We start from the raw sequence: 23,626 nt of genomic DNA, 5'->3' as shown, positions 1-23,626 counted from the left end.
CGTAATACGTAAGAAACACGCATAAACATATTCCCTAAACGCACACACATACACGCGCGATTTTGCGGCATGTATACTGTGCGTATAGTTTAATCCATGCTAATAAAGATTTTTAAAAGAGGGTTCATAATCTTTCACGAGTAAACGAGTCCAGATGGATGAAAGATATGATTTTCATATTTACGGAAGTTAAACAATGATCAACAATAGTATATCTTATCAGCATAGCGACAAACTAGTAACTTGTAGGTTTATGTTCTCTTCCTTTCCTCGTAGAAATGTTTCACACTTTTGTTTACGAATAATCTGGACAAATTAACTGTGAACAATAATAGTGGCAATTCGCAAATTCGAGGTCAAAACTACGGATCATGCCTCGAATGTATGTTGAGAGATCCCATGTAGACCGCTTTGGCTATTTATTATACAAAGCTTGACGGAGAGAAGATGAATAACCAAAGTATTTTTTTTCATTCGTAACATTTCGGTTCATCATACAATCTATCCAATCGCAGAAATAGCCTTGACAGTCAGAATAGATAAATGTGTCTTTTCTTGCGAAGATATTTCCGGCGAGAATAAAATGTACGAGTTTTTGTAAACTACTGCGCCCACATAGGTGGCTATCTACAGTATCGTATATTGCTTAGGATGTTTAAAGAAAAACGAATTCCCGGTTTTTCTGGCTGATAATACCGGTTATTTATAACATATATTGTATACCTTTGGTATAGTTCAAAGAACCTATAATTTCCTTTATTTTGGTGTATGGTGATGTGTGTAATATGGGCTATATAGTATAACGCTTGGCCTTACATCAGATGTGCATCTTTCAAACAAACTGCTAGCTCCGTTGGTCATTTTCATTTCCTTCACTTAAGAGGTTAAATGTATATAAAAAAGCACATAACTTTTGTACATTTTATATATTTTGGTAATTTATTCATTGCACTTTTAGAAGCTGGTATTGTATAAGTCTGGGAAAATTAATTTTCCTTATTTTAATAAGTGCTAAAGATGGTGTTCTGTATACCAAATCAGGCTGCTTTATTTTAGCACAACGGAACATTCATTTTAGTTCGACCACATGAAAGTAACACAGAGGTATGCTAACATACTCTCCATTGTGTATGTTGCAAATGTAAACAAATTCACCTTAAACTCACCACTCTCTCAAAAGTTCATAATATCTGTAAAGATATCCCACATGTACAAGGCATATATTAGTCTTGCAGGAATAGCCAAGGAAGTTCCGAATGGAGTAATGGCAAGGGTGGGCATTAGGAACTATCTGGATGCATGTCGAAACAGTAATTTACAGAAAATCATAACATTTTGTTCACCAAACATATCTCAGCAAAAAATGGTACCTTAAGGTATTCTGACTATTTTGGCTATTTCTGCGATGATTGGATAAAAAGTTCGAATAAATAAATTAGTTCCATCTTTCGTAGCTTCTCTGTCAGTCCTTGTTTCCTAAATAGCCAGAGTGGTCCCAGTGGGAACGCTCGACATACATTCGAAGCATTATCAGCAGGACTGACCTTGAAGTTGCAAATGATGGGTGGGGTGAAGAAGTTAAACATATCCCAAGTATGGTTTATAAATATATATGATATCGTTTACAAAGTTATGGACCGCTTCGGCGGCCTAGTGGCTAGAGCGTCTGCCTCGGATACGGGAGGTCGTGGGTTCGATCCCCTGCCGAGTCATACCAAAAACTTACAAAAATGATATTAACAGCTGCCTCGCTTGGCGCTCAGCATTAAGAGATTAGTGTTAGGATTGGTCGGTCTGGTGTCAGGATAATGTGCCTGAGTGGGACACCATGCTGTCACAGTGCTAGACATCACTATAAACTGCCACACTGCAGACATCGTAACGATATGACCGAACAATTGTTAAAGCTACGTTAAAAATCCGAATCATACAAACACACAAAGTCATGGCATGCGAATACCTGATGTAATAATTTCATCGTGTACTCAACGGTTGCAAAGCCGGTTTCGTTTTGATCATCATCACTTTATTATACTTTAACTGTCACCCCATATGCACAATATGCACCATCTAAATATAGCTTGAAAACTGTCCCAGGCATGGGAATGACGAAGACGTAGTCTCTGAAACTATAGCGATTCATTTCTTGACTCGATTCCATCACAGTCGTCATTTGTATTATGTTTTGACGATTTCAGTCATTCTCTTGCGGCAAACTGTCGAGTAATGATGCCACAATCCATAATTACCAAACGATGTAAACGAAAGACTCTTTAATTTCAATAGTAAATTTACCATGAATGCAACGTTGTTAAAAATTATATTGCGAGTTTAATACTGTTGTCTACAAGCCACTGAAACCTTTCCAATTATTCTTTATTTTTGAATTTTGGGTGCTAGATTTTACCCTTTGCAGCGTGAAGGGGGAAAAAAGAATACCAATCAACCAGCCAATCAATTAACTCATTAATACTTCTATACCACGGGCGCACAACCTTTTTTGGCCAAGGGCCATATTGCATTTTCTAAGACAACTCGAGGGCCGTAAACACTAATTTCTTTAATATAATTGCTGTTCACGGGCCAGATGTCTGAGTTGTTTTAATATGCCCTGAGGGCCAGACAGAACACATTCGCGGGCCCGGGGTTGTGCAATCCTGCTCTATACCGTAAAAAAGTGTCAGGTGAAGATAAAATTGCGGATGTTTGTTTAATACGCTTTTCTACCTGCAAAAGCTGAACTTTGATGTTTTTAATATTGTATTGCGTCTTTCTCTTTATGCTTTCATCCATTTCCTCGTCTGATGATTTGCATCTATGTCATCATCTGATGATTTGCATACATGTCCGCTGTTACTTGTTTAGGCTCGAATAAACAGTAACACAAAAAAGAGTGGAAACAACACGCTTTGAAAAATATAGCAAATAATGTATTTCCCTGGAAAAATACTGTAAAACGAAGAAAAAATATATAAGAACTTACAGTTTCCAGAATCAAATCCAAAAATAATACAAGAATAATCCACGAATAAAGTTTTTGCAGTCCTAATATTGAAATGTTCTAATGATCTCAAGTTTGAGTCCCGACAAAGAATCCAAGATGGAAGGCGATGACGTATGTTGTAGCCTGTACTGTGCTGACATCTACAGTTCCTTGTACAAACACAACAAGTTATCCTCCGGTCTTAGAAATCCAAACAGAATTTTCAATAAATGTCCTTGTTCAAGAATTCTGTATGAATAGAATAATATTTCCAGAGAAACTGATTAATCTTTTAGAGTCCAAATAATTTGGAGAAAAAATTAACTATTAACTCAAAACTCAAAAGTTCATTTTTGGTCACAATAGAAGAAAACAACTTGACATCAAGTGTTTAAAAGCCATGGACTCAGATCTCTCTCTCTCTGGCTCTCTAAACATCACTATTAATACTAAGTATTTCGCAATTTCGGAAATGCCTAATTGCGAAATATATTGCGAAACAGAGGATGACGTTGTCATGTTTACATGTAAAAGTCACGTAGCTCCTGTATGTCCTTGATAAGAACCAATCATTTTACTCCTGGACAATAAGTTTACTTGACCCTCAGTCAAAGCCAGGAATTAAGCCAAATATAGAAACAATTGTTTCTATTATTAGATATCTAAGGAAAACCAAAGTCAAACTGAATTTTCTAAAAATATCAAATTTCTAGTCAACACAATTACATTACACTGACATGTAAAGAAAATAAAAATATTCAAAAACTCCAAAACAATCAAATCAAATACAACTTAAATCAAATATATGTAACACCTCATTTGATGATTTCCATCTACGTCCTCGTCTGCTGCTTTTCCTTCAAATAATATTTTTTTCTCCAGTAGTACATGCTATTCTTCTCTCTTCTTCCATTCCATGCGTCTCTTATTCACAGGTGTGTCAAAAGGTATATGATTCATGGATGCGTCAAAGAGTAAGATTCATTGATGTGTCAATGACTCTATGATTCATGGAAGTGTCAAAGAGTCTGTGGTTCATGGATGTTCAAAGAGTCTATGATTCGTGGATGTGTCAAACAGCAGTTTGCTCTGATTGAACACAGCTAAAACGGAGCTTAAAAGCTGCCATTTAGTCATCGAAAAGAACCAGGACAGAAAAGTAACCGGTTGACACTGAAGCACCAACCAACAAAGAGGAAAAACAATACAGGGTTATACGAAACAAAACGCGCCGTGACATTTTCATTGTATCAACATGAAAAGTGAAAGTGGTTTAGAAATCAAGAACTCCATATTTGTTTCTTTCTTTTTCTGGCTGGATGAAAAACAATAACATCTTCTCATTGTTGGCAACACGTGCGAATGAACTAAAACTTGGCAGACGATGGCTGTGTCGAGTGACGTGTGTATTTGTACATAAGGCACATTAGCTTGCAGTCTGTGAATGAAACAATTCATTATAGTGTACCAAGAGTACTTGCATTATGTTGCTGATCCTGATAGTCAGCGAGACTTACCATGGATTCTGCTGCGGATCCAGATAGTCTGAGAGACGTACCTTGGATTATGTTGCCGATCCAGACAGTATGCACTAAGTACCTTGGAGTATGTTGCGGATAAAGACTGTCTGTGATACGTACCTTGCATTCCGTTGTGTATCAAGATTGTCTGCAAGACGTACCTTGGATTCTGCTGCGGATCCAAACTGCTAGACGTACCTCGGAAAAACAGTAACTACCTATGTGTTAGTCAGAACGCTTTATCTATCATTGCCATAAAGCACACTCACCTCACCCACAATAAAACATAATCGAGGTGGCTTTCCAGCTGATGCCACCGCCTATAAGCTCTAAGTCCACAAGCGTATAAAATTATTTCAAAGAGTTCGCAACGTATCCTTAAATACGAGCGGCAATAGTGTCCATACTCTCTTATAAGTCGAGTTAAACAGCAACCCCCACTCCAAACAAAATACAAGCGACATAAAAACAGGGTATATCTGTTTGTTCTGATTATTCCCAAATAATATACACTGACTTGGGGGTGGAGGCTGGTACGATCACTAGATGCCCAATTAAAAAGCACATCCTTTGCTTATGCTATATCTTACAAACATTGTACTGTATCAATTAGCTAATGCTTGGGTGAACACTTCGTACACAGTTCATGAATACTAATTATATAGCGTTCTGGCTGTATTGATTAGTTAGCATCAAGAAAGACAATTTGTGCCTGTTGCGAATAGCTAGCATTCATACAGAGGAGTCGTGAATGTATCTATTAGGTAGCATTCATACAGACAAGTCGTAAATGTATATATTAGGTTGCATTCAGACAGACAAGTCGTGAATGTATATATTAGGTAGCATTCAGACAGAATTCATGAATATGTCTGTTAGGCAGATTTAAGACAAGCAAGTCGTGAATGTTTCTTTTAGGTTGCATTCAGACGGACAAGTCGTGAATGTATCTACCAGGTAGCATTCAGACAGAAAATTCAGTAATGTGTCTGTTAGGTAGATTTAAGACAAGCAAGTCGTGAATGTGTCTGTTAGGTTGCATTCAAACGGACAAGTCGTGAATGTATCTATCAGGTAGCATTCACACATACAAGTCGTGAACGTATCAGGTAGCATTCACTCAGGCAAGTCGTGAATGTGTCTATCTGGTAGCATTCAGGCAGAGAATTCGTAACTATCGATAAATTAGATTCAGACAAACAATTCGTGAATATCGATTAGCTAGCATTGTGACGGATAGTTCGTGACTATTGATTAATTGGCATTCGGGCTGTATCGATCAGACAGCATTCAGCCAGACAATTCGTAATCATATCGAATAACTCTCATTCAAATAGACAATTCGTGACTGTATCTATTTGCAAGCATCCCGGTAGACAATTTTTAACATCTGATATAAAAAAAATTGATAGGACCGTCGTGCCTGCTTCGATTAGCCAGCATCCTGATAGACAAGTCTTGAATGACATGGTTGTGACAACCCTAAAGTCACCACCAAGTCTGGACACGACGGACCGCTGTATAGTCTTCCCTGATCGAAGAAGGTATCCGAATATGAAAACTTTAGAAACCAACATAATCAACATGACTGTTATTATTTTGACGATTTGTATAGTCTTTACAATTCGAGATCACACGTCTGTGGATGTAGTGTGTGTGTATGTGTGTGTTTTGACATACAATTAACAAATCTGAGTTTGACATATAACTCACATAAATAAATCTGATAAATAACCAAAACTATATCTGCTACAGAGAGGACCATTTGGAAGATCTACAATGCAATACCTCTAACCTGATATTTGCCGTTTGGTTGGACGTATTACTGCCTAAATAAAGGCGTTGTGAAGCAAATTCCCAGTAGAATGACAGGACAAATACATGCCGAATTTCCAGGAACTTCTCACATACTTAGCAGCCTAATTCGACATTTTTCCACAAAATAAATTCTAACTGCTTCAGTCAGGCTTTAATTACTATGATGTGTCTTTCCTAATGGATTCAAATTCTGACCAAGGTAAATGGAATCGTTCTCAAGTTCCGCTGACATACATTTCAGTTGGTTGAAATGGGATGGCTGAAGAAGCTAGTTTAAGCCGACATGTTTCCTTGACGAAACCAATACAAATATACTAACATTGAATAAAGCGATTATATAGCTTAACCATGGCATACGTCTAACGTTAAAGTACTAACCATTACAGACACTTCATATTTTCGATTCTTATCGTTCTATTCCATCTGCCTAAGAGTGATTGCCGCATAACAAGCGTTTCGAGAAATCTTATTCACCAGATTTGTTTTGAATATAAGATTGGTTATTATGCTTATGCCGTTTTTTGTTGCTTTGTTGTTTTTTTTTTTTTTGCATTCTTAATGCATTGTTACTAATACACAATATTACATGGAATAAATAACACACACACACACACACACACACACACACACATATATATATATATATATATATATATATATATATATATATATATATATATATATATATATATATATATATATAGATAGATATATGTGTGTGTGTGTGTGTGTGTGTGTGTGTGTGTGTAAAAGAAATACACACTAGATTATCCTAACCCGGGACTCCACCCATTAAAAGTAATTTGCCGGTTCCTAATCGGGCTTACGTTTCCTTCTTCCGTATCAAAGTGTAGTGTGTAATAACTATATAGTTCAAGTACGTTTGTACTCAGTTGTATATATTAATCCAAAAGTCTTCAAATCAGTCTTTAATGTTCACATGAAAACGCATCAAATTTTTCTACAACTTTATCATTGATGTTATTAATTTTTGTCTTTCAAAATATGTAGGATGAAAAATTACGTTTAAATGTCATACAATGACCACACGTCGTAATACTATTAATGAGAAATTCACTAACACAATTTAAAACTACAAGCTCTGGCCTACAAATGAATTAATTAACCTTCATTTCTCACCTACCATCTACAAAAACCCCATACCTGTAATCGGTAGATTCATAGAGCCAAAATAATAACACGCAGATCCAAATACATTCTCAGCTGTTGTATATAGTCTGCTATATTTGGTTGTCTGCTTGCTCGATATTCACTGAGCCAACCAGATGTAAATGTCTTCAACCGACTGACTTGACTAGGCGTACTAGTAAGTATTCATTACTTTGGCGTAGTGAACTTTTTCTGGGTCAGATCGTGTGCACACGAACACGATATAGCAGAGAACTAACGCAAGGTTCCAGTTTACACAAGCCAATAGCGGTTAACCCAGCAATGAAACCGCTTTGTTGAAAATATGCTCAATACACACGAGCGTATTTTCTGATAAAGATAATGGCTCCTTGTAAATTGTCGAGGTTACGTCTTCCACTGAACGGGCAGAGAGAAATGAGTTTTTATTAGTTCTCCATGCAGATATGTTTCGGTATAAATCAATTAAGTTCTTTGATCAATATCTGTCACACCGTGAACGGTCTAGCTGGAATATTTGACCGAATTACCATAATTTGGAAAGCAAAGGGATTAATACGAGACGGATATATTTATACTGCGGATCAATTTGTATACCGGAAGTATCGATCTGTTTTCGTGTTGACGCATGAATTGTTTCAACAAAATGGGCACATGTAATATAAGGAACGGAATTCACATCTTACCTAAAATATGTTTATTGTTGTTGTTTTGGGTTTAATGCCATTTCTCAGCGCAAGACAGACTATACATGGCGGCAAATATAACTGATGAAGGAATACCCCGGGAAAAACCCGGCACGAACGAAATCTCTAGTAACCTATCACAGGGGTTCGTATCGTTGTTTACAAGTTACCTGCCATTCATGTATTATATAATAACAAGGGAGGACACTTATCTCCTTTCTCGGGAGCCCCCGAGTGGCCGAGTCTTCTAAAGCGCTCTCCGTTACGGATCACTGCCATCTCACCTCTGTCTGCGTGGGTTCGAGTCTCGGTTTCGGCTAATATGGGTATACGAGAAAGCTTGCCAGTTGCTTTTCGTGGGTCGGTGGTTCTTTCCGGGTTCTTCCTCCACCATTAATACTGGCCGCCATTTATAGCCTATCGTGTGCTGAAAAATGGCGTTAAACCCTAAAACAACAACATATTTCTCGCGCGACCTATTTCAAGCTACATTTCCCGTAGCGTAATAAATTTGGTACCCAGGTTTAGCGCAGGCATTCGACTTTCGTATCCTAAGTTTGTCTTACTATCATACCTTTAAGGAATGCCAGACCATTTTCCCACGCTCCTGTTCGACATGGCCATGATCGCGCCCGCTTAATATGCAAGAGCAGCGCGCTGAATGGAATACTGCCTTCTCACTGCCTTATAAATAAGTTATGAATAAATGCAGGACATCATTTTCTTTTAGCCAATGAGATGATAGTCTTCCATTCAGCGGGTTTTACTTGCATATTAAGCGGGCGCGATCAGGGCTATGTGGAGCGGTAGCGTGGGAAAATGGCCTGGCATTCCTTAAACGTATCATATTAAATCCAACTATGGATAGGGATACACAGTCGAATGCCTGACCTAAATATGGGTACCAAATTTATTAAGCTACGCAAAGCGTAGCTTGAAATATCAGCTTTATTCTTAATTAGGTCGCGCGAAAAAGGAGATAAGTGTCCTCCCTTGTAGTTATTATATAGTACATGTATGAAAGGTAAATTGTAAGCAACGACACGAGCCCCTGTGTAACCTATCGGAAAAGCATTTCTTTCCGAGTTACCGTTAGAAACAACTGGTTCCAAATACAATTGTACACTTTTATAAACATGAAAGCTGCGATTTGATTGGTGAATCGAAAAGTAAGCAGACCAAGATATCGTATTGGTGCTCGTCAGATCTCTTCCTGTGTCGGAAAACTCGATCCTAATCCGATTGTATATGTACGAGTACTATTAGTGGGTAAAATTACGATGTTTGTTTTTTTTAAAATGTTATTTTGTGTACAATATCCCATTCTTTTAATGCAGTAGCCCATCCATTAAGCTCGGACCCCCCCCCCAAAAAAAAAAAAACATCCACCCTGTTGCTATTCATATCAAATAATCACAACAAATTTAATCCATTTCTTCGGTTGACTCCCAATAAAAACTACTGACCCGCATCTGCCGTCGCATAATGCACCAACAGATTGGTGACCATGCTCTTTTTGTCTCTCATTACCACTACCAAAATATATAGACTCGGGTCTGAAGGCGGGATGATGCGACGGCCGAAATGTCTTTGCGCAGTTTGCAGCTGGACTCAACTAGTTTGCGATCACACATGGTGTGTATTTTACACATAAATTGTTGTGTTTGGATTCCGTTTAACGAAAAATTTGGTTAATGACCTTGTGTTGGTAGGTTAAGGACATATAACAGATCAGACATATTTACAAGCTAGTGAACATACGAAGCGATTGACAAAATTAAAGCGTATTTATATGAAGATATATAAGGAAAATATATATGAAAGATTACCGATAGTCACATACAGTTAGAACTACACTCATGTGTATCAGTTACCGTCAATATAATATATGCCTGTCTGTTTTTTCAATTTGATAAAGACACGTATGAACAAATCTGAAAATTGCAATGAATTTGACATACCCGAGTCCTGGATAAAACTATGGTCGCAAATATAAATATACTAGGTAAACGTTTAACATAATACCCCCCCTCTACAACCCAATATCACTTCGATCCGGTTGGCCGAGTGGTCTAAGGCCTAGGGTAACCGAGTGGACTAAGACGCTCGCCTTATAGATCACTCACACGTCTCACCTTTGCCCACTTGAGTTCTAGTCTCTGCTCGAACAACGTGGGCATGTGTGGAAGCTTGGCAGTAGCTTACCGTTTATCGGTGGTTCTTTTTGGGATCTTCGTCACCAAATAAAATGACCGCCTATCATGTGTTGATGAATGGTGTACAACCCTACAGAACCTTATCTAGATCGATTATAAATTCAAATGAAAAGCAGGTGTGGGTGGATGTGTCTGTGTGTATGATTTTGGATTTGTAACGTAGCTTTAAAACCAATTCAGTCATATCGCTAAGATGTCTGCAGTGTGTCAGTTTATAGTGATGTATAGCACCGGGTCATCATGCCTCAGACATTATCCTGACACCAAGCCGACCAGTCCTAAGACCAACCTCTTAATGCTGGGCGCCTAGCGAGGCAACTGTTAGTACCATTTTTATAAGTCTTTGGTATGACTCGACCGGAGTTCGAACCCGCGACCTCCCGCATCCGAGGTGGGCACTTCAACCACTAGGCCACCGGAGCGGTCAAATAAAGAAGGCATATCGTCGTGCTGAGATGCATCTGATTATGGCACTTCGTGGATTAATCGAGTTTACATGTCAATGCAAATGTCGTGCCGTGACGCCTCTCACTGGGTTAGAAGTGAAATTGAATTTTTAACATTTTAGGCTATTTTTGGCTTTGTTCAAGGTTTTAAAAATATTTGTTGAGGTTTAAGACACAACAGTTACAAGGTTATCTCCCTGGTGATAATAACATTTATTACAAATCTGATAAAGCATGCTTTGAGTTTGTTCGTGAATATAATGGGGAAAAAGATAAAGCGAACATTACAGAATAATTAGAAGTGACCGGATATCTTTAATTTGCATAGTTCATTCACTTTTTAGACTGTTGGGCTAACCTAACGAAACCGTGTGCAAAAAAGCACTTTTTGTGCTATCAGACTGGAGCTGTTCATCGTGGGGTTTTTCTTCGTCCCAAAACTTTTAGGTGTACACTACTTATGGGTTACTTCAGTTTTAAGGATTTTTTATGTGTCTTAGTTCAAAATGAAAATTTAAGATTTTTCAACGTTCGTGAGGTCCACTTGTAACCCTGTTATTATCTTCTTTCTTGTAATATTATATCCTATTTTCAGAAATTACTCATGAGTGCAAACTGTTAGATCCGAAAACACTGGCCAATATCCCTCTACCCTATAGAATGCCTGCAATGGTTAGCGACCATTTTCTTTCTTATTTTCTCTTTCAGACAGCTGGTTTTCAAGGACAAAAACGGTACCTTATTTATGTTTGTTAACGAATGTGTTTGGCGTGCGTAGCACTTCTTTCAGTGAAGCAAATGAAAACCTCCAAGCGGAAACTGCCATTTAGGCCTGAATACATGACTAGTATAATGTTGGCAACAGCACCAACAGAAGCTTGCCCTCTGAATCAACGCCTAAATGGGGTGGGGAGGGGGCGGGTAAAAATACCGAGGAAATACGTTTAAAAAGAGCAAGAGTGGAAACGTAAAATAGCGAAGGCATTAACGTGCATTATCATGGAATAATAAAACTGTGCAAAGGAAAAGTAATATCCCATCATATTAAGTTTGTCATATATATATATATATATATATATATATATATATATATATATATATATATATATATATATATATATATATATATATATATATATATACTTTTATAGGACTTAATATTCATTTGCATTAAGTCGTTCTGAACAGGTTTCATTTTAGTTTATTGTTTGGCGGTACAAAGATACCATATAAGGTTTCATCGTGCTGAATCATGCCGATCCGATGGTAGGATTCGAACCCGTGTCTTTCTACACGCGAGTCATGTGCAGGTTAACAGCTACGCCACCGCGGTGCTGCGTTCCGTGACATCGGAAAATTAAAACGTCCCGTCTAATATGCTACAGCACTGACCCATCATTTTCTTTTTCAGGAATGAAGGGACTCTACACTATATGCAAATCAATCCGTTAAGCACACATTGCAACTGTAGCTGAATCTGATTCTGAGTGAATGTAAACCAACACGCTAAAACTAATTGCATCTCTAAATATCGATCTTTGTACTGATACCATTTCCTGGTAAGCTATATCCGCCATGTCTGATTTCCGTGGGCGGTTTCTGGGAAAATACCCATATTAACATTTCGCCCCGATCTGCTGCTCAAAGACTTCCTTATTGAGGGAACTTGTTGTTTGTACATTATGCTGACTTAATCGGTTGCTTCCGGTAGTGATATGGTCTAAGGCAGTGGTTCCCAAAGTGGGTCGTAGGGAGACGGTGGGATTACCGAGGGGGCGTTAATGCTGAATAATGCTTGTTACGGGGTACGGTAGGGAGCGCTGAGGATAACCAAGGGGGCTGTGGCCTGAAAAAGATTGGGAACCACTGGTCTAAGGTTTCTATGGCATTCGCCTTTTCAGACTACTGACATTTCACCTCTGTCTCTTGCTCGTCCAACGTGGGTATGTGGAAAGCTTTCCTTTGGTCGATGGTTTCTCTTTTCGGGTTTTCCTTCACCATATATACAGATGTGATGAAAAATAGCGTTAATCCCACAGCAACACTTTACCTTCTCTGAAACTGATATTTGTTGAGTGAACAGACACTTGGATGAGAACTGATGATTTTTCGGCTTACCTCATCACTAGGATGCATATACACTGACATCTGTTTTTAATGGTTTAAAAATATTTCTAAAAACAGGTAACATATAGCATTTCCTGTCGTACAGTTCCCGAAGCTGAATATATTGTTTTCAAGACAACGACAATCTGTTAACATTATAAAGCAATTATGATTTCTTTTTAACGTTTTAAAATTACTCGCTATCGTTGTTAAGTATCCGCACGGCTTCGACGTATTTCAGTTGCAAAAATAGTTTTAATTGTGTGGAAGAAGAAGAAGAAAAAATTTAGTCTTTCTGTATACGAGTCAAGATAAAATGAAGATTTGAGTTCCTGCTGACCTCTTACGCCTTGCGGTAATGACACGTATACAAGTTAGCGATTAATCACCGCTGAAAGGCGGCGCAATTTATATATCGTTTTCAACCACGTACCTTGCTCTCAGCTAGCGATTAAATAGTCAAAACCGTCCCCATGAAGAATATAATCTAATATATCAATCAAGACAAAGTTAAATAAAAACTTGATGACAAAAAGTAAATCCAATACATGACTAGCTGCACATTTCGCGATATATATATATATATATATATATATATATATATATATATATATATATATATATATATATATGAACATGAACTTATATTTCATTTCATTCATGTGACACTGTAATATCCAAAGGAACATATAAATTCCGAACCTGTAACTACCGTTAACAGTAGCATCAAACCAAATCCATTGCTGCCCTCCATCTCACCCCATTGAAAATATGCTGTTTGGGTTTTAACGCCTTTTCTCAGTATAACTGGTGGAGAAAGAATCCCGAAAGGCCCGATAATAAGAAACAACCCACGAGAAGCTACTGACAACCTTTCTCACAAACCCATATAGGCCCAGCCCGAGATGTGAAGCCACGTGACAGAGGTGAGTTGGCAGTGATTGGAAAAGGCGACAGCTTCAGATTTTTCGGACGGCACATTTTAATGTCCCTTTGCCTAAGAGCGCTCATTCGAAAGTAGCTTTCGCGCCTTCGAAACCACAGAATATCACAACATCGACTATCAAGACGTCATCTCAAAATGCATAGTCGTGAAAACAATAAATATTTAACAACCTTCGGATGCATGCTTTTTGTCAAAAGCAACAGGTCTGGCCTTTTCGCTAATAAGAGGGAGACGAACAAAACAGAAGCATGCCATAGGTCTATTTCGTTCGGTACATCACGTATACATGGAAAATAGTCTCCTCCTATTAATACGCGAGGAAGTTAATTTGACCCTACTTTTATTTTTTTAAATCACAGAATGAACTCCAATTAAGAACGAGGGGAAATGAACCTGGCTATATACGATGGCTCAGCTGTGCTTCAATGCTACTTCATCGATATATCGGGACATCTGTTGCTTAGTCTCCCGTATGCTATCTTTAAACATGGCAAATCCAATGCTCCATCACTGCACGGAAAAATTCTTTACTTTTTTCGTCGTACGTAATAGGCAAAATCTTTAATTTCTGCATTAAATCCATAAATAAAAGATCACAGCTAATACAGTCCAAATTGAGTGCGATGTAGTTATGAACTCGTACGGTTGTCTCCAAATGACACTTAATCGACAATTTTACAGCGTTGTGCCAACGGTATTGAAATCCTAAAGAGAGTTCACTAACGCGTTATGTTCTCTTACCGATCAAGTTTCCACGGCGGTGAAAATAACCTGACCTGCTATCGGTGTATTAACAGATAAATAGCGGAATCCAGGTATTTACGTTATTGTTTATGGATATACACAAATAAATAGTTCAAGGGTTAATTGGAAACACTATAGTGTCGCTGGTGGCGAAACCACATATGACAATACAAATATAGGCGTCCGTGGAGGGGGGGGGGACAGCTGCTTCCGTCCTGGATTTTTTAAAAAAGAATTCATTGTGCAAAACATAAATATATCCATGACTTTGGCTCCCCCTTCACCCTCATAAATTCATGCAGAGGCCCTATTAAAAGAGCATTACTATATGGATAAGAAAAAAGTTCCGAACCTGTACAAACATATTAGGACAGTGACTTTTCAAAATATTTAAATCGTACACATAACATAGCGCTTAATTTGGTAAAATTAATGACGTTATAATATGAAAATAATGCGATTTTTAACAATTTCAGCAACTCATTTCTTGTGAGGATTCATAAACACTGTTGGGATTGAGGTACCGTACAAACCTCTGTGTCGTATCTAAAACGTATCATAACGAAACTTGTTTCAACAACAAATCTTAATAAATTACAGTTTAAGGATATGGGGTTTTTTAATTTCTTTATTTCTGCATTCTAACATGGGTTGTGTTGCCTTGTCAATCTGGCTGCTTTGAAGGGTAACAGACGCAGCACTTAAACACTTTTATTGCTCTATTAAGCGAAGCGTTTTTCCTTCAAAACTCGTGACGTTTTGTCGTGGAGTTTAAGTAGACGATGCTGTACGCGTAACACTAAATATATGATTGAAGCATTTCGTGTACGTTCGTCACCTGTGCATGATTTATGTGGAATACTACTAGGAAAAGGTGAATACTTTAAGCAAATCTGTTATTATTTGGAGTTGGTCTTTGGGCATTCTTACGGCACATCCTCATTGATTACATGAATGTATATTATTAGATGACCTACAGTCTGCACAAAGGTGATATCGCCACTGTGGTTATAAGTCAAAGTGGTGTCGCCGCTGTGGCAATCTCAATTTTCTTCCACTGATATATTTCAGCATCTCATTACGAAATAAGTGATAATACATCTCTTTCTGTAAGGCATGACAACGATTTATCACGGGAAATAATCAATATAGCATTGATCATGATATCAACATGTACGATTACATTATATATGACGAGTTATAGGAAAATACCATGAAAACGTACGATTACATTATATATGGCGAGTGATACGAAAATACCATGAAAATGTACGATTACACTATATATGGCGAGTGATACGAAAATAACATGAAAACTATCAAACACGGAAGAACTGCCCACAAGAGCAAACTTACGTCTTTTCATAGCTCGCTCGATAATGTACCAAATTCATACTGTTTCGTGTATTTAACTTCATTCACAAGGATCATACGAAAAGTCTCAGGAAGACGACTGTGCTAATCACGAAAATGCAACACCTTTTACCTTTGAAAGTTCAGTTTACAACAAATATAAACGCCCTTCTACTGGGAATAAAGCCCTAGTCATCGGAGGCCGGTGGTGGTGGTGGGAAATAAAACCGTAATGCATCGTTTCATTGTTCATTATTTCAAGAAAAGGGTACTACTATGGCAAACTCCATAACATTCACGTGTATATGACATGTTTATTGACCACGTTTCGTCATACGTTTATACGCGTCTTCCAGATAATATTTAGCGTCTTGGTCGTTGTTGTTGCTCTTGTGGGGTTTAACGCCATTTTTCAGCACACGATAGGCTATGCATGGCGGCCAGTATTAATGGTGGAAGAATAACCCGGGAAAACCCCGGAAAGAACCACCGACCCACGTGAAGCTACTGGTAAGCTTTCTCACATACCCACATTGGCCGAATCGTAGACTCGAACCATCACAGAGGTGGGATGGCAGTGATCCGTAACGGAGAGCGCTTTAGACCACTCGGGGCCCCCTAGCGTCTAGGTGTGTGTGTGTGTGTGTGTATATATATATATATATATATATATATATATATATATATATATATATATATATATATAAAGGATTTCCCCCCCCAATTTTTTTGTTACATCCGTAATACTTAAAAAGAAGATGCAGACACATACTTAACTCTTGTAACAATAAATTTGTTGGTTTCGATTTCAACTAGGAATCACTTTCATTGATATGACGTTAAAGCAAAAAGCTTATCATGAAAGGCCAATGCGATCACAAATTGATATATCCACTTTTCCTCTTGCAGAAACGAGCCGGATAAAATATTTTTAAAGCCACGCCCTAAGATGCAAATAAACGTGTCCCCACCCCCTCCGAAAACAGGTCACATTTTGTTCATATTTGGTTCATTAATATCAGTGGAAAACATCTTGATGATGAGAACGTTTGCGTCTCTTGTTCCTACAGAGGACTTGTTTGGTTTTGCTGCTTTACGGCAACACAAGTAGGTTATTTAGTGCCGAGGCTATTGGAGAAGAGTGCCTTGCCGAAAGGAATAGCACGGCAGCTGATCAGTGTTCTTAGGAGGGTAGAAATGATCAGTGTTCTTGGGAGGGTAGGATTCGAACCTACAGCCTTTCGGTAGTGACTCTGGCGCGCTAACCACTAAAGCAACGTTGCTCCTGCCACATCTGGTCGCCACATACGACATACTTCTCCAAGCCACGTGTATATTCCTACAGCGGAACCACCATGAAAGACCATCGTGTGCTGAAACGGGGACTAACGTCTATTAACTGATATGCGTACACTCAGAAGTTAAGAAATAGATGTACACGAAAGCCTTTGTGACCTATATCTATCCCGCCCCTTATCCCTCTTTTATTGGACGTATATCTACCCCGTCCCTTATCCTTCTTTTATTGGCCCTATATCTATCCCGCCCCTTATCCCTCTTTTTATTGGACCTATATATATCCCGCCCCTTATCCCTCTTTATTTTCGTCAAATATGTGCTGCAGGATCCATGTTCATCATTCAGTATCTCCACATGAGTACGCAAAAGTACTCATCAACAAATGTATCTCACATTTGCTTGCCGGAAACACGTACCGCCTTGATCGGATTTCCCACTGGGAATTCCCTGAACCGCCCAAGATGTAAATTATATACGTATCGCCCATGTACACGTACAAAGAGCGTAACATCCGGTTGTTTTATCGATACAATTTGCTCACATCCTGTTTGTACATGATTCGTGACTGTATTTTGGGAGACTTATTTTGCCATTAGAATAGTAAGCAATTACTCGGATACTATTTTTACAAGCAAGATTTTGTGAGCTCCGATAGCTCATTTGGCAGCGCGTAGAGCTTGTAAGCCGAGGGTCGCGCCTCTGAGACCCGTTCAGTCCAGTCCGTGTCGGCTGCCTCCGTGTCTCGTTTGAAAGGCCCTTAGCTTCCAATTCCTCAGCAGGATAAAGCCAATAAAGTATTTAGATTACAGTTTAGGCCAACGAAAGCAAAAACAAAAATGCGGTTTAACATTAATAAAATTAAATGTATATTTAAAGTACTTGTAGTCTCTTTTATGCGGATTTGCAGAAGCTTGTAATAGCCACAACCGGAGATAACTATATATTATTCATGTGGGTAACGTCACAAGAAAGCAATGCATTTCTAAATGTGTCTATTATAACAAACACATAACGTAAATTTACACCCGGTTGTTATTAGCGTATCCCCTTGGTTCAAACCCAAACTGGTTTTTTTTTTTTTTTTACAAATAAAATTATGAAAACAATGTAGTTATTACGCAGACCATTCGAATTAGTAAGGGTATCCCACACGCAAAGTAAATCGCGATTTTCGGGCCTAATTGCACATTCATCAAAAATAGCTTACATCAAATGTGCACAAAGGAACTGTCTGTCTGCATGATCTCTCTTTCTCTCTCAATGTACGTAAATTTTCTTCTTTTTATCTGAGATAAAAGATGATAAACTCTATGAATGATCATTCTGCATATACAATTTTATTGTCACATTCGTTCCTTTATGTGTCCGAATCCGAAGCACAAACATTGGACATTTGTTGCATTCTTGTAACCAGAATTTAATCACGGTTACATGTTTGTAATAGTCTCTTGCAGCCAAAGTAAACATAAATAAATTAATAAAATAAATTCTGACTAAGGTGATATTAACAACGAAACATAGGTCACGAGGATGTTTTTTTTTTTTTTTTTTTTTTTTGTCGCAAAGATGCGGATCATTAATTTCATGATTTTAGCATGAACACTAACCCGTGAAATGTACGTCAAATACAACCCTACTCGAGGAGAGTAAAGTATGGGCCAAAATGGCCAGATTATGCATCGAGGGAGTAGTGTTCATGACGATACATCTTCGTTTGATCACTGTACATGAATGAGATCATATTTGGTCGAATCCTAGACTCCTGCAGAACAATTATTTCCTCATCAGCTAAATGCAAACACTAAGTCACTCAAATGTGGAATGTAGAATATGGCGAACTTTCTCGAACGGGTGTGATACAAATATAGACCACTCGGCCACCACCACCCACAAATTTAACCATTAAAATGCGTGAACTATGGGTCACAGTGACCTATGTTTGTAATGAGGACGTAGTACACTTATCAATATGCAACTCCTCGTCAAGTCTCATGATTCCTGATAAAACAATATGTATACAGTATGCAGATGCTTATATGATCATGAGCTAAACGCCGAGCCTATAAATTCAAAACTAGATAAAAGTGACCTACTTTTGATGTAAGGTGTACGTAGTACGAAAGATGCATAATACATCAATCGTGTTTGATGATTCTAATACTTCAGTGCTTTAACAATAAACCTGAAACACTAATCTGAAATCAGGTCAGTAAAGCGTAACATATGAGTAACAGTGACATATATTTGTGATTAGGGTGTAATGCACTTGTCACGATGTATCCCTTTTGATGTTACATCTCATTTTCTAGATATAACAGTATATACACAGGATGCATAATCCCGAGCTAAACACGAGATTTTGACAGACAAACTATCAATAACTTGGGCACAAAAATATGCCCCTCCCCCGGGGTGTAGGTGTAATAATACCCACTACAAAATATTGCTTAAAACATAATGTAGACAGAATGAGGACATGAAATGAGTGTCGCTATGTAAAACCGTGCGGCCGCTGGTGCCGATACAGGGTATATAAAAACGAAGTCAGTAGGATGCACGAGACATGCATGAATTGTAATCATTAATGCTGACATGTAACAGGTGTGTTTTGCTTCGTTAGAACAGGTGTAAAATCAGCTCACAGCTCGATCCTTCCGGTAAAAAAGGTTTTTTCATTTAACGCATAATACGAACCTGTTTCATATTCGCTACATTCAAATGGATATTACACAGCTGATGGGCTAATTACGGAATAATATAAAACATAGCAGCTGCAACAGTAACACATCAAAGATGTTGTTTGCACTATAAATAATTGCCCAATGTTTTTCATAATGTGTGTACGTGTGTGTGAGATTGAGGAGGGGTAGTGGATAATATATGTATGTTCTTGAACATAAACCAATTCTCACAACTTTTGCGTTATCATTGCAGATTATATGCCTGTACACATGGAAGAGAACTGCGTGCTTTCCGCCTTGTTACGGTTAATTCTTTATCTACGTGGAGTTATCGATGATATGAAATATAAATGAACTGTCGGACAGACGGTATTATATCCTATAAAGTTACTATAACATTCAAGTTGAAGAAAACTGACCCATATATCCTACTATTTTGATCATTTCTCTGGATCAAGCTGACCTCTTTGTTTCTGTGGATAATAGTGAAATCATGTCATTTTCAGATTTTGTCAGTCGCTTACAGTGTCTTGTATGGCCCATGTATTCAAATCCTGCCCTTTTCTGACGTTGATTAAATCAATGTTGACATAAACGTTTACATTATGTGGAATGTATGTAGTGACGTATTTACGGCACATCAGCACAATACATTCTACATTGTGCTAACAAAAGGTGAAGTTGCACAGACACATTATGAGGATAAACCCGTCATCATAAACGTAGACATAAAGTATATTAAAAAAAGATAAAATATAAAACGTAAACATGTCAAGTATCTGTAAAATACATAGAATATATGAAATAAAAGTAACAGATATAAAATCTTTAAAACATATTGCCCAAACATATTGCAAGAGCCATATTCACTACACTGTCCGACGTTTTCTTGGCTGGTACATTGTCGTAAGCAAGTATAGTCTCTATTACCAACTATGTTACCAGGTAAAAAGTGAAACCGAATTCTCATATTTATCGATAAAATTGTTAGAACTTACTTATTACAGTCCGAATTTATCGAGCCCCTCTAAGTACGTGAAGTTTACGACACAAAGTTCTCCCAGCTGTGCAACAGTTGGCAAACGGGTAAAGTACAGCTTATAAATACCAATATCGTGTCAACACCATAGTGTGTAATAAATATACAACATTTGTAACGGACACATGGCAACATTTATAAACGTATGCCTACATATACACTTGAAATTACCACGTATCGAAGAGTAACAAATACACAGTCCAACACGAAACAGAGCGTAGATACTTACGTTTCCCAGCCTTGACATATAACATTACTTAAGGCAGAAATTTTTAGTCGATCCTTCTTTGTCACAAGATCGAACCATATTAAAGTCAACACGAAATCTCACACCCAACCCTGTGAATATGCCGTCCCTTACATATCGATATCTCTGACGAAGTACGCTGATACCTTAAAACACTGTTCACTGTGAAGACCTTACACTGTATGCCTATTTTAGCTCATGAATGATATACGTACCACAAGATCGGTAAATCCTAGCAGAAAGAACGTGGAAAAACTGCCTACTCCATGCGGCTAGTACCTCCGTAGTCTGAATAATAATAATAGCGAACAAACAACCAGCTTGATATGCCCGCTTGGCGTGGTTAGAGAGAGTGTAATGACTCGTCTATATCTCGAGCCTATACAATTTCAACTAAATGCGAACTGCCCTAGTTTTGAAAACTGTGGAGTGATGGGACGTAATGTGCGGTGTGTCGTCGTGAATCACAACATGCCGGTTCGGGCAGCGCTGTAAATTTGTATTTACAATTCACAGTGAGAGGTCATCCGTCTGCGGAATATTTTACTACGTTCAAATTCGCTCCACGCATGATTTGACGAACAAGCCTACATGTCGTCTGCTAGGCGATAACGAAACGTACAGGAAGAAATTCCCTTTGACTGGCCAAAAATTCGTCTGCTAACTAGGTTAAAAAAGCTGGCGTAGTTCATTCTGTCCATGGTATTTTGTTTGTTATTTCAGTGTTATTTGATTTATGGCATAAATATGCAATTAAATTACTTCCGGCCCGAGAGCTTTCTGCCAACAGCGCGGAAATGCTTTCAAATAACAAACTGATACTCGGTCAATAGAAGATACAACGTACAAGGAAGTCATGATTACATGAAATTAAAAAAAATAGTTCAGTAATGATAAAACAGTAATACAACTATTACTTTTAACGCTATCTTAAGGTGGAACTAGTACAGAACATTTTAAAAATGTATTTCTACAGTCGTGATTTATTTTATGTCAGTTGTCATTAGTCACCATAAATCAAAGGATCAAAGACAGCAGACAATATTTGAATTTCAAATCAAGCTATGTTCTAGTTAACCTAAAATTAGATACAAGTATGACAGGGCGTTAACTTTTAGGCTGCGATTTCTTATTGTTCTCAAGGCAACATTTTGAAAGCCAGAATTTTAGCAAAATCATTTAGCACACCCTGTTTATAAGCCAGACATTCGAGATAATGACAAAACTCTTAAACACTCGTAAAAGGACTGAAATTGAATAATTACAATATTGTCGATATCTATTGATCTTATCGATCAACCATTATAACTAATTTTACTTTTCATTATTAACCAATCATGGCCCTCCAAAACGGAATATACTCTCTATCTCGTTTTCCCCATTTATACGTATAATTATAATTAGCACTGCGAGTCCTGAACAAGCTCAGAGAAAGATGATGAAACAGAACGATTCGTACCGCACATAAAGTCATTTTGCATGACCAGTACTCCTGTGTCACACTCCTTGGGCATACGTTTTAGATCAAGACAATATGGATTTTGAAAGTAGAATCCTACGATCTGAGAGCAGGGTAATATTTCTTGTCGTATTTGCATCTCGACGATTACTTTTTTCATCAACATAAAACAATTTTCATATTCGCGGCAAATATTTCAGATATATATGTAGTATGTAGATCACTAATTAACGCGGAATCCATATGCATGGCAAGAATTCGTTCATCTAATTCGGTAATGCATGCACAATTATTACTGCATATGTGTTTCAAATTGTAAAGAAGCTTTCCTCGTCATGGACATCTATTTTCACTTGTACTCTACAACAAATCCGCAGACCATTACATGTTAACGCGCGGACTGGAAACGCGTCATAAGCACGTAGATACACTAGTACAGATAATAGGCATATGTCTGCCTACTAAGAACAGATTATTTGTTACCGAGGTCCCACAACCACCTATATGATGCATTTTCTTTCTAAAACGATGCTAATTATGTATGCGTATCGTAAGCGGACTCCCTAATACAAACATATCAATTAAGTCACCTATTTGATCAGTTTTATATTGATAGGCTTCAACCTCCTTCAGTGTAAGACAGCTGGGTCGGATTGGTGTCTTAGTCTCTGTGTCTGCCACTCCGTTCGTCAAGTCGCACTTCTAATACCAGATTTCGGGTCGCCTGGAAGTCCCTAGAACCCCCTTAAGAAATCTCTCAGTATCCCGGTGTGTCAGACCGACTATGTATGATAGTGATGTAAATGATTGACATACTTTATTTCCTCTTAACCACAGGTTGTATTTGGTTCATCAAATTAAACAAGTAGTGTGATAATAGTAAGGTTGGGATCTTGTTATTGATCTAGGTCAAAGTCATTTACCCCCCCCCCCC

The 23,626-nt window shown here is 37.9% G+C and overlaps 1 protein-coding gene across 5 annotated transcripts in view; it reads right to left on the bottom strand.

Moving 5' to 3' along the window:
- Positions 1 to 21,917, bottom strand: part of LOC149799971 (uncharacterized) — a 71,531-nt gene extending 49,614 nt beyond the window's left edge. For 2 of the 5 annotated variants that reach the window (XM_089959493.1, XM_089959496.1), the window contains exon 1: positions 21,216 to 21,416. In XM_089959493.1, the coding sequence (XP_089815619.1) occupies positions 21,216 to 21,233 (18 nt within the window). In that variant the 5' untranslated portion in view covers positions 21,234 to 21,416. Of the gene's footprint in view, positions 1 to 7,485; positions 7,637 to 21,215; positions 21,419 to 21,448 lie in introns of those variants that run through there. The other 3 variants (XM_089959494.1, XM_089959497.1, XM_089959495.1) reach the window with 3 other exon arrangements.
- Between the last annotated feature and the right edge of the window lie 1,709 nt (positions 21,918 to 23,626).

The sequence above is a fragment of the Sinohyriopsis cumingii genome, chromosome 5 (assembly GCF_028554795.1).
Source record: "Sinohyriopsis cumingii isolate HCF-2022 chromosome 5, ASM2855479v2, whole genome shotgun sequence".
In the NCBI taxonomy this organism is placed as follows: Eukaryota; Metazoa; Mollusca; class Bivalvia; order Unionida; family Unionidae; genus Sinohyriopsis; species Sinohyriopsis cumingii.
The sequence above is the reverse complement of the archived record's forward strand: the minus strand, read 5'-3'. Positions and strand labels throughout refer to the sequence as shown.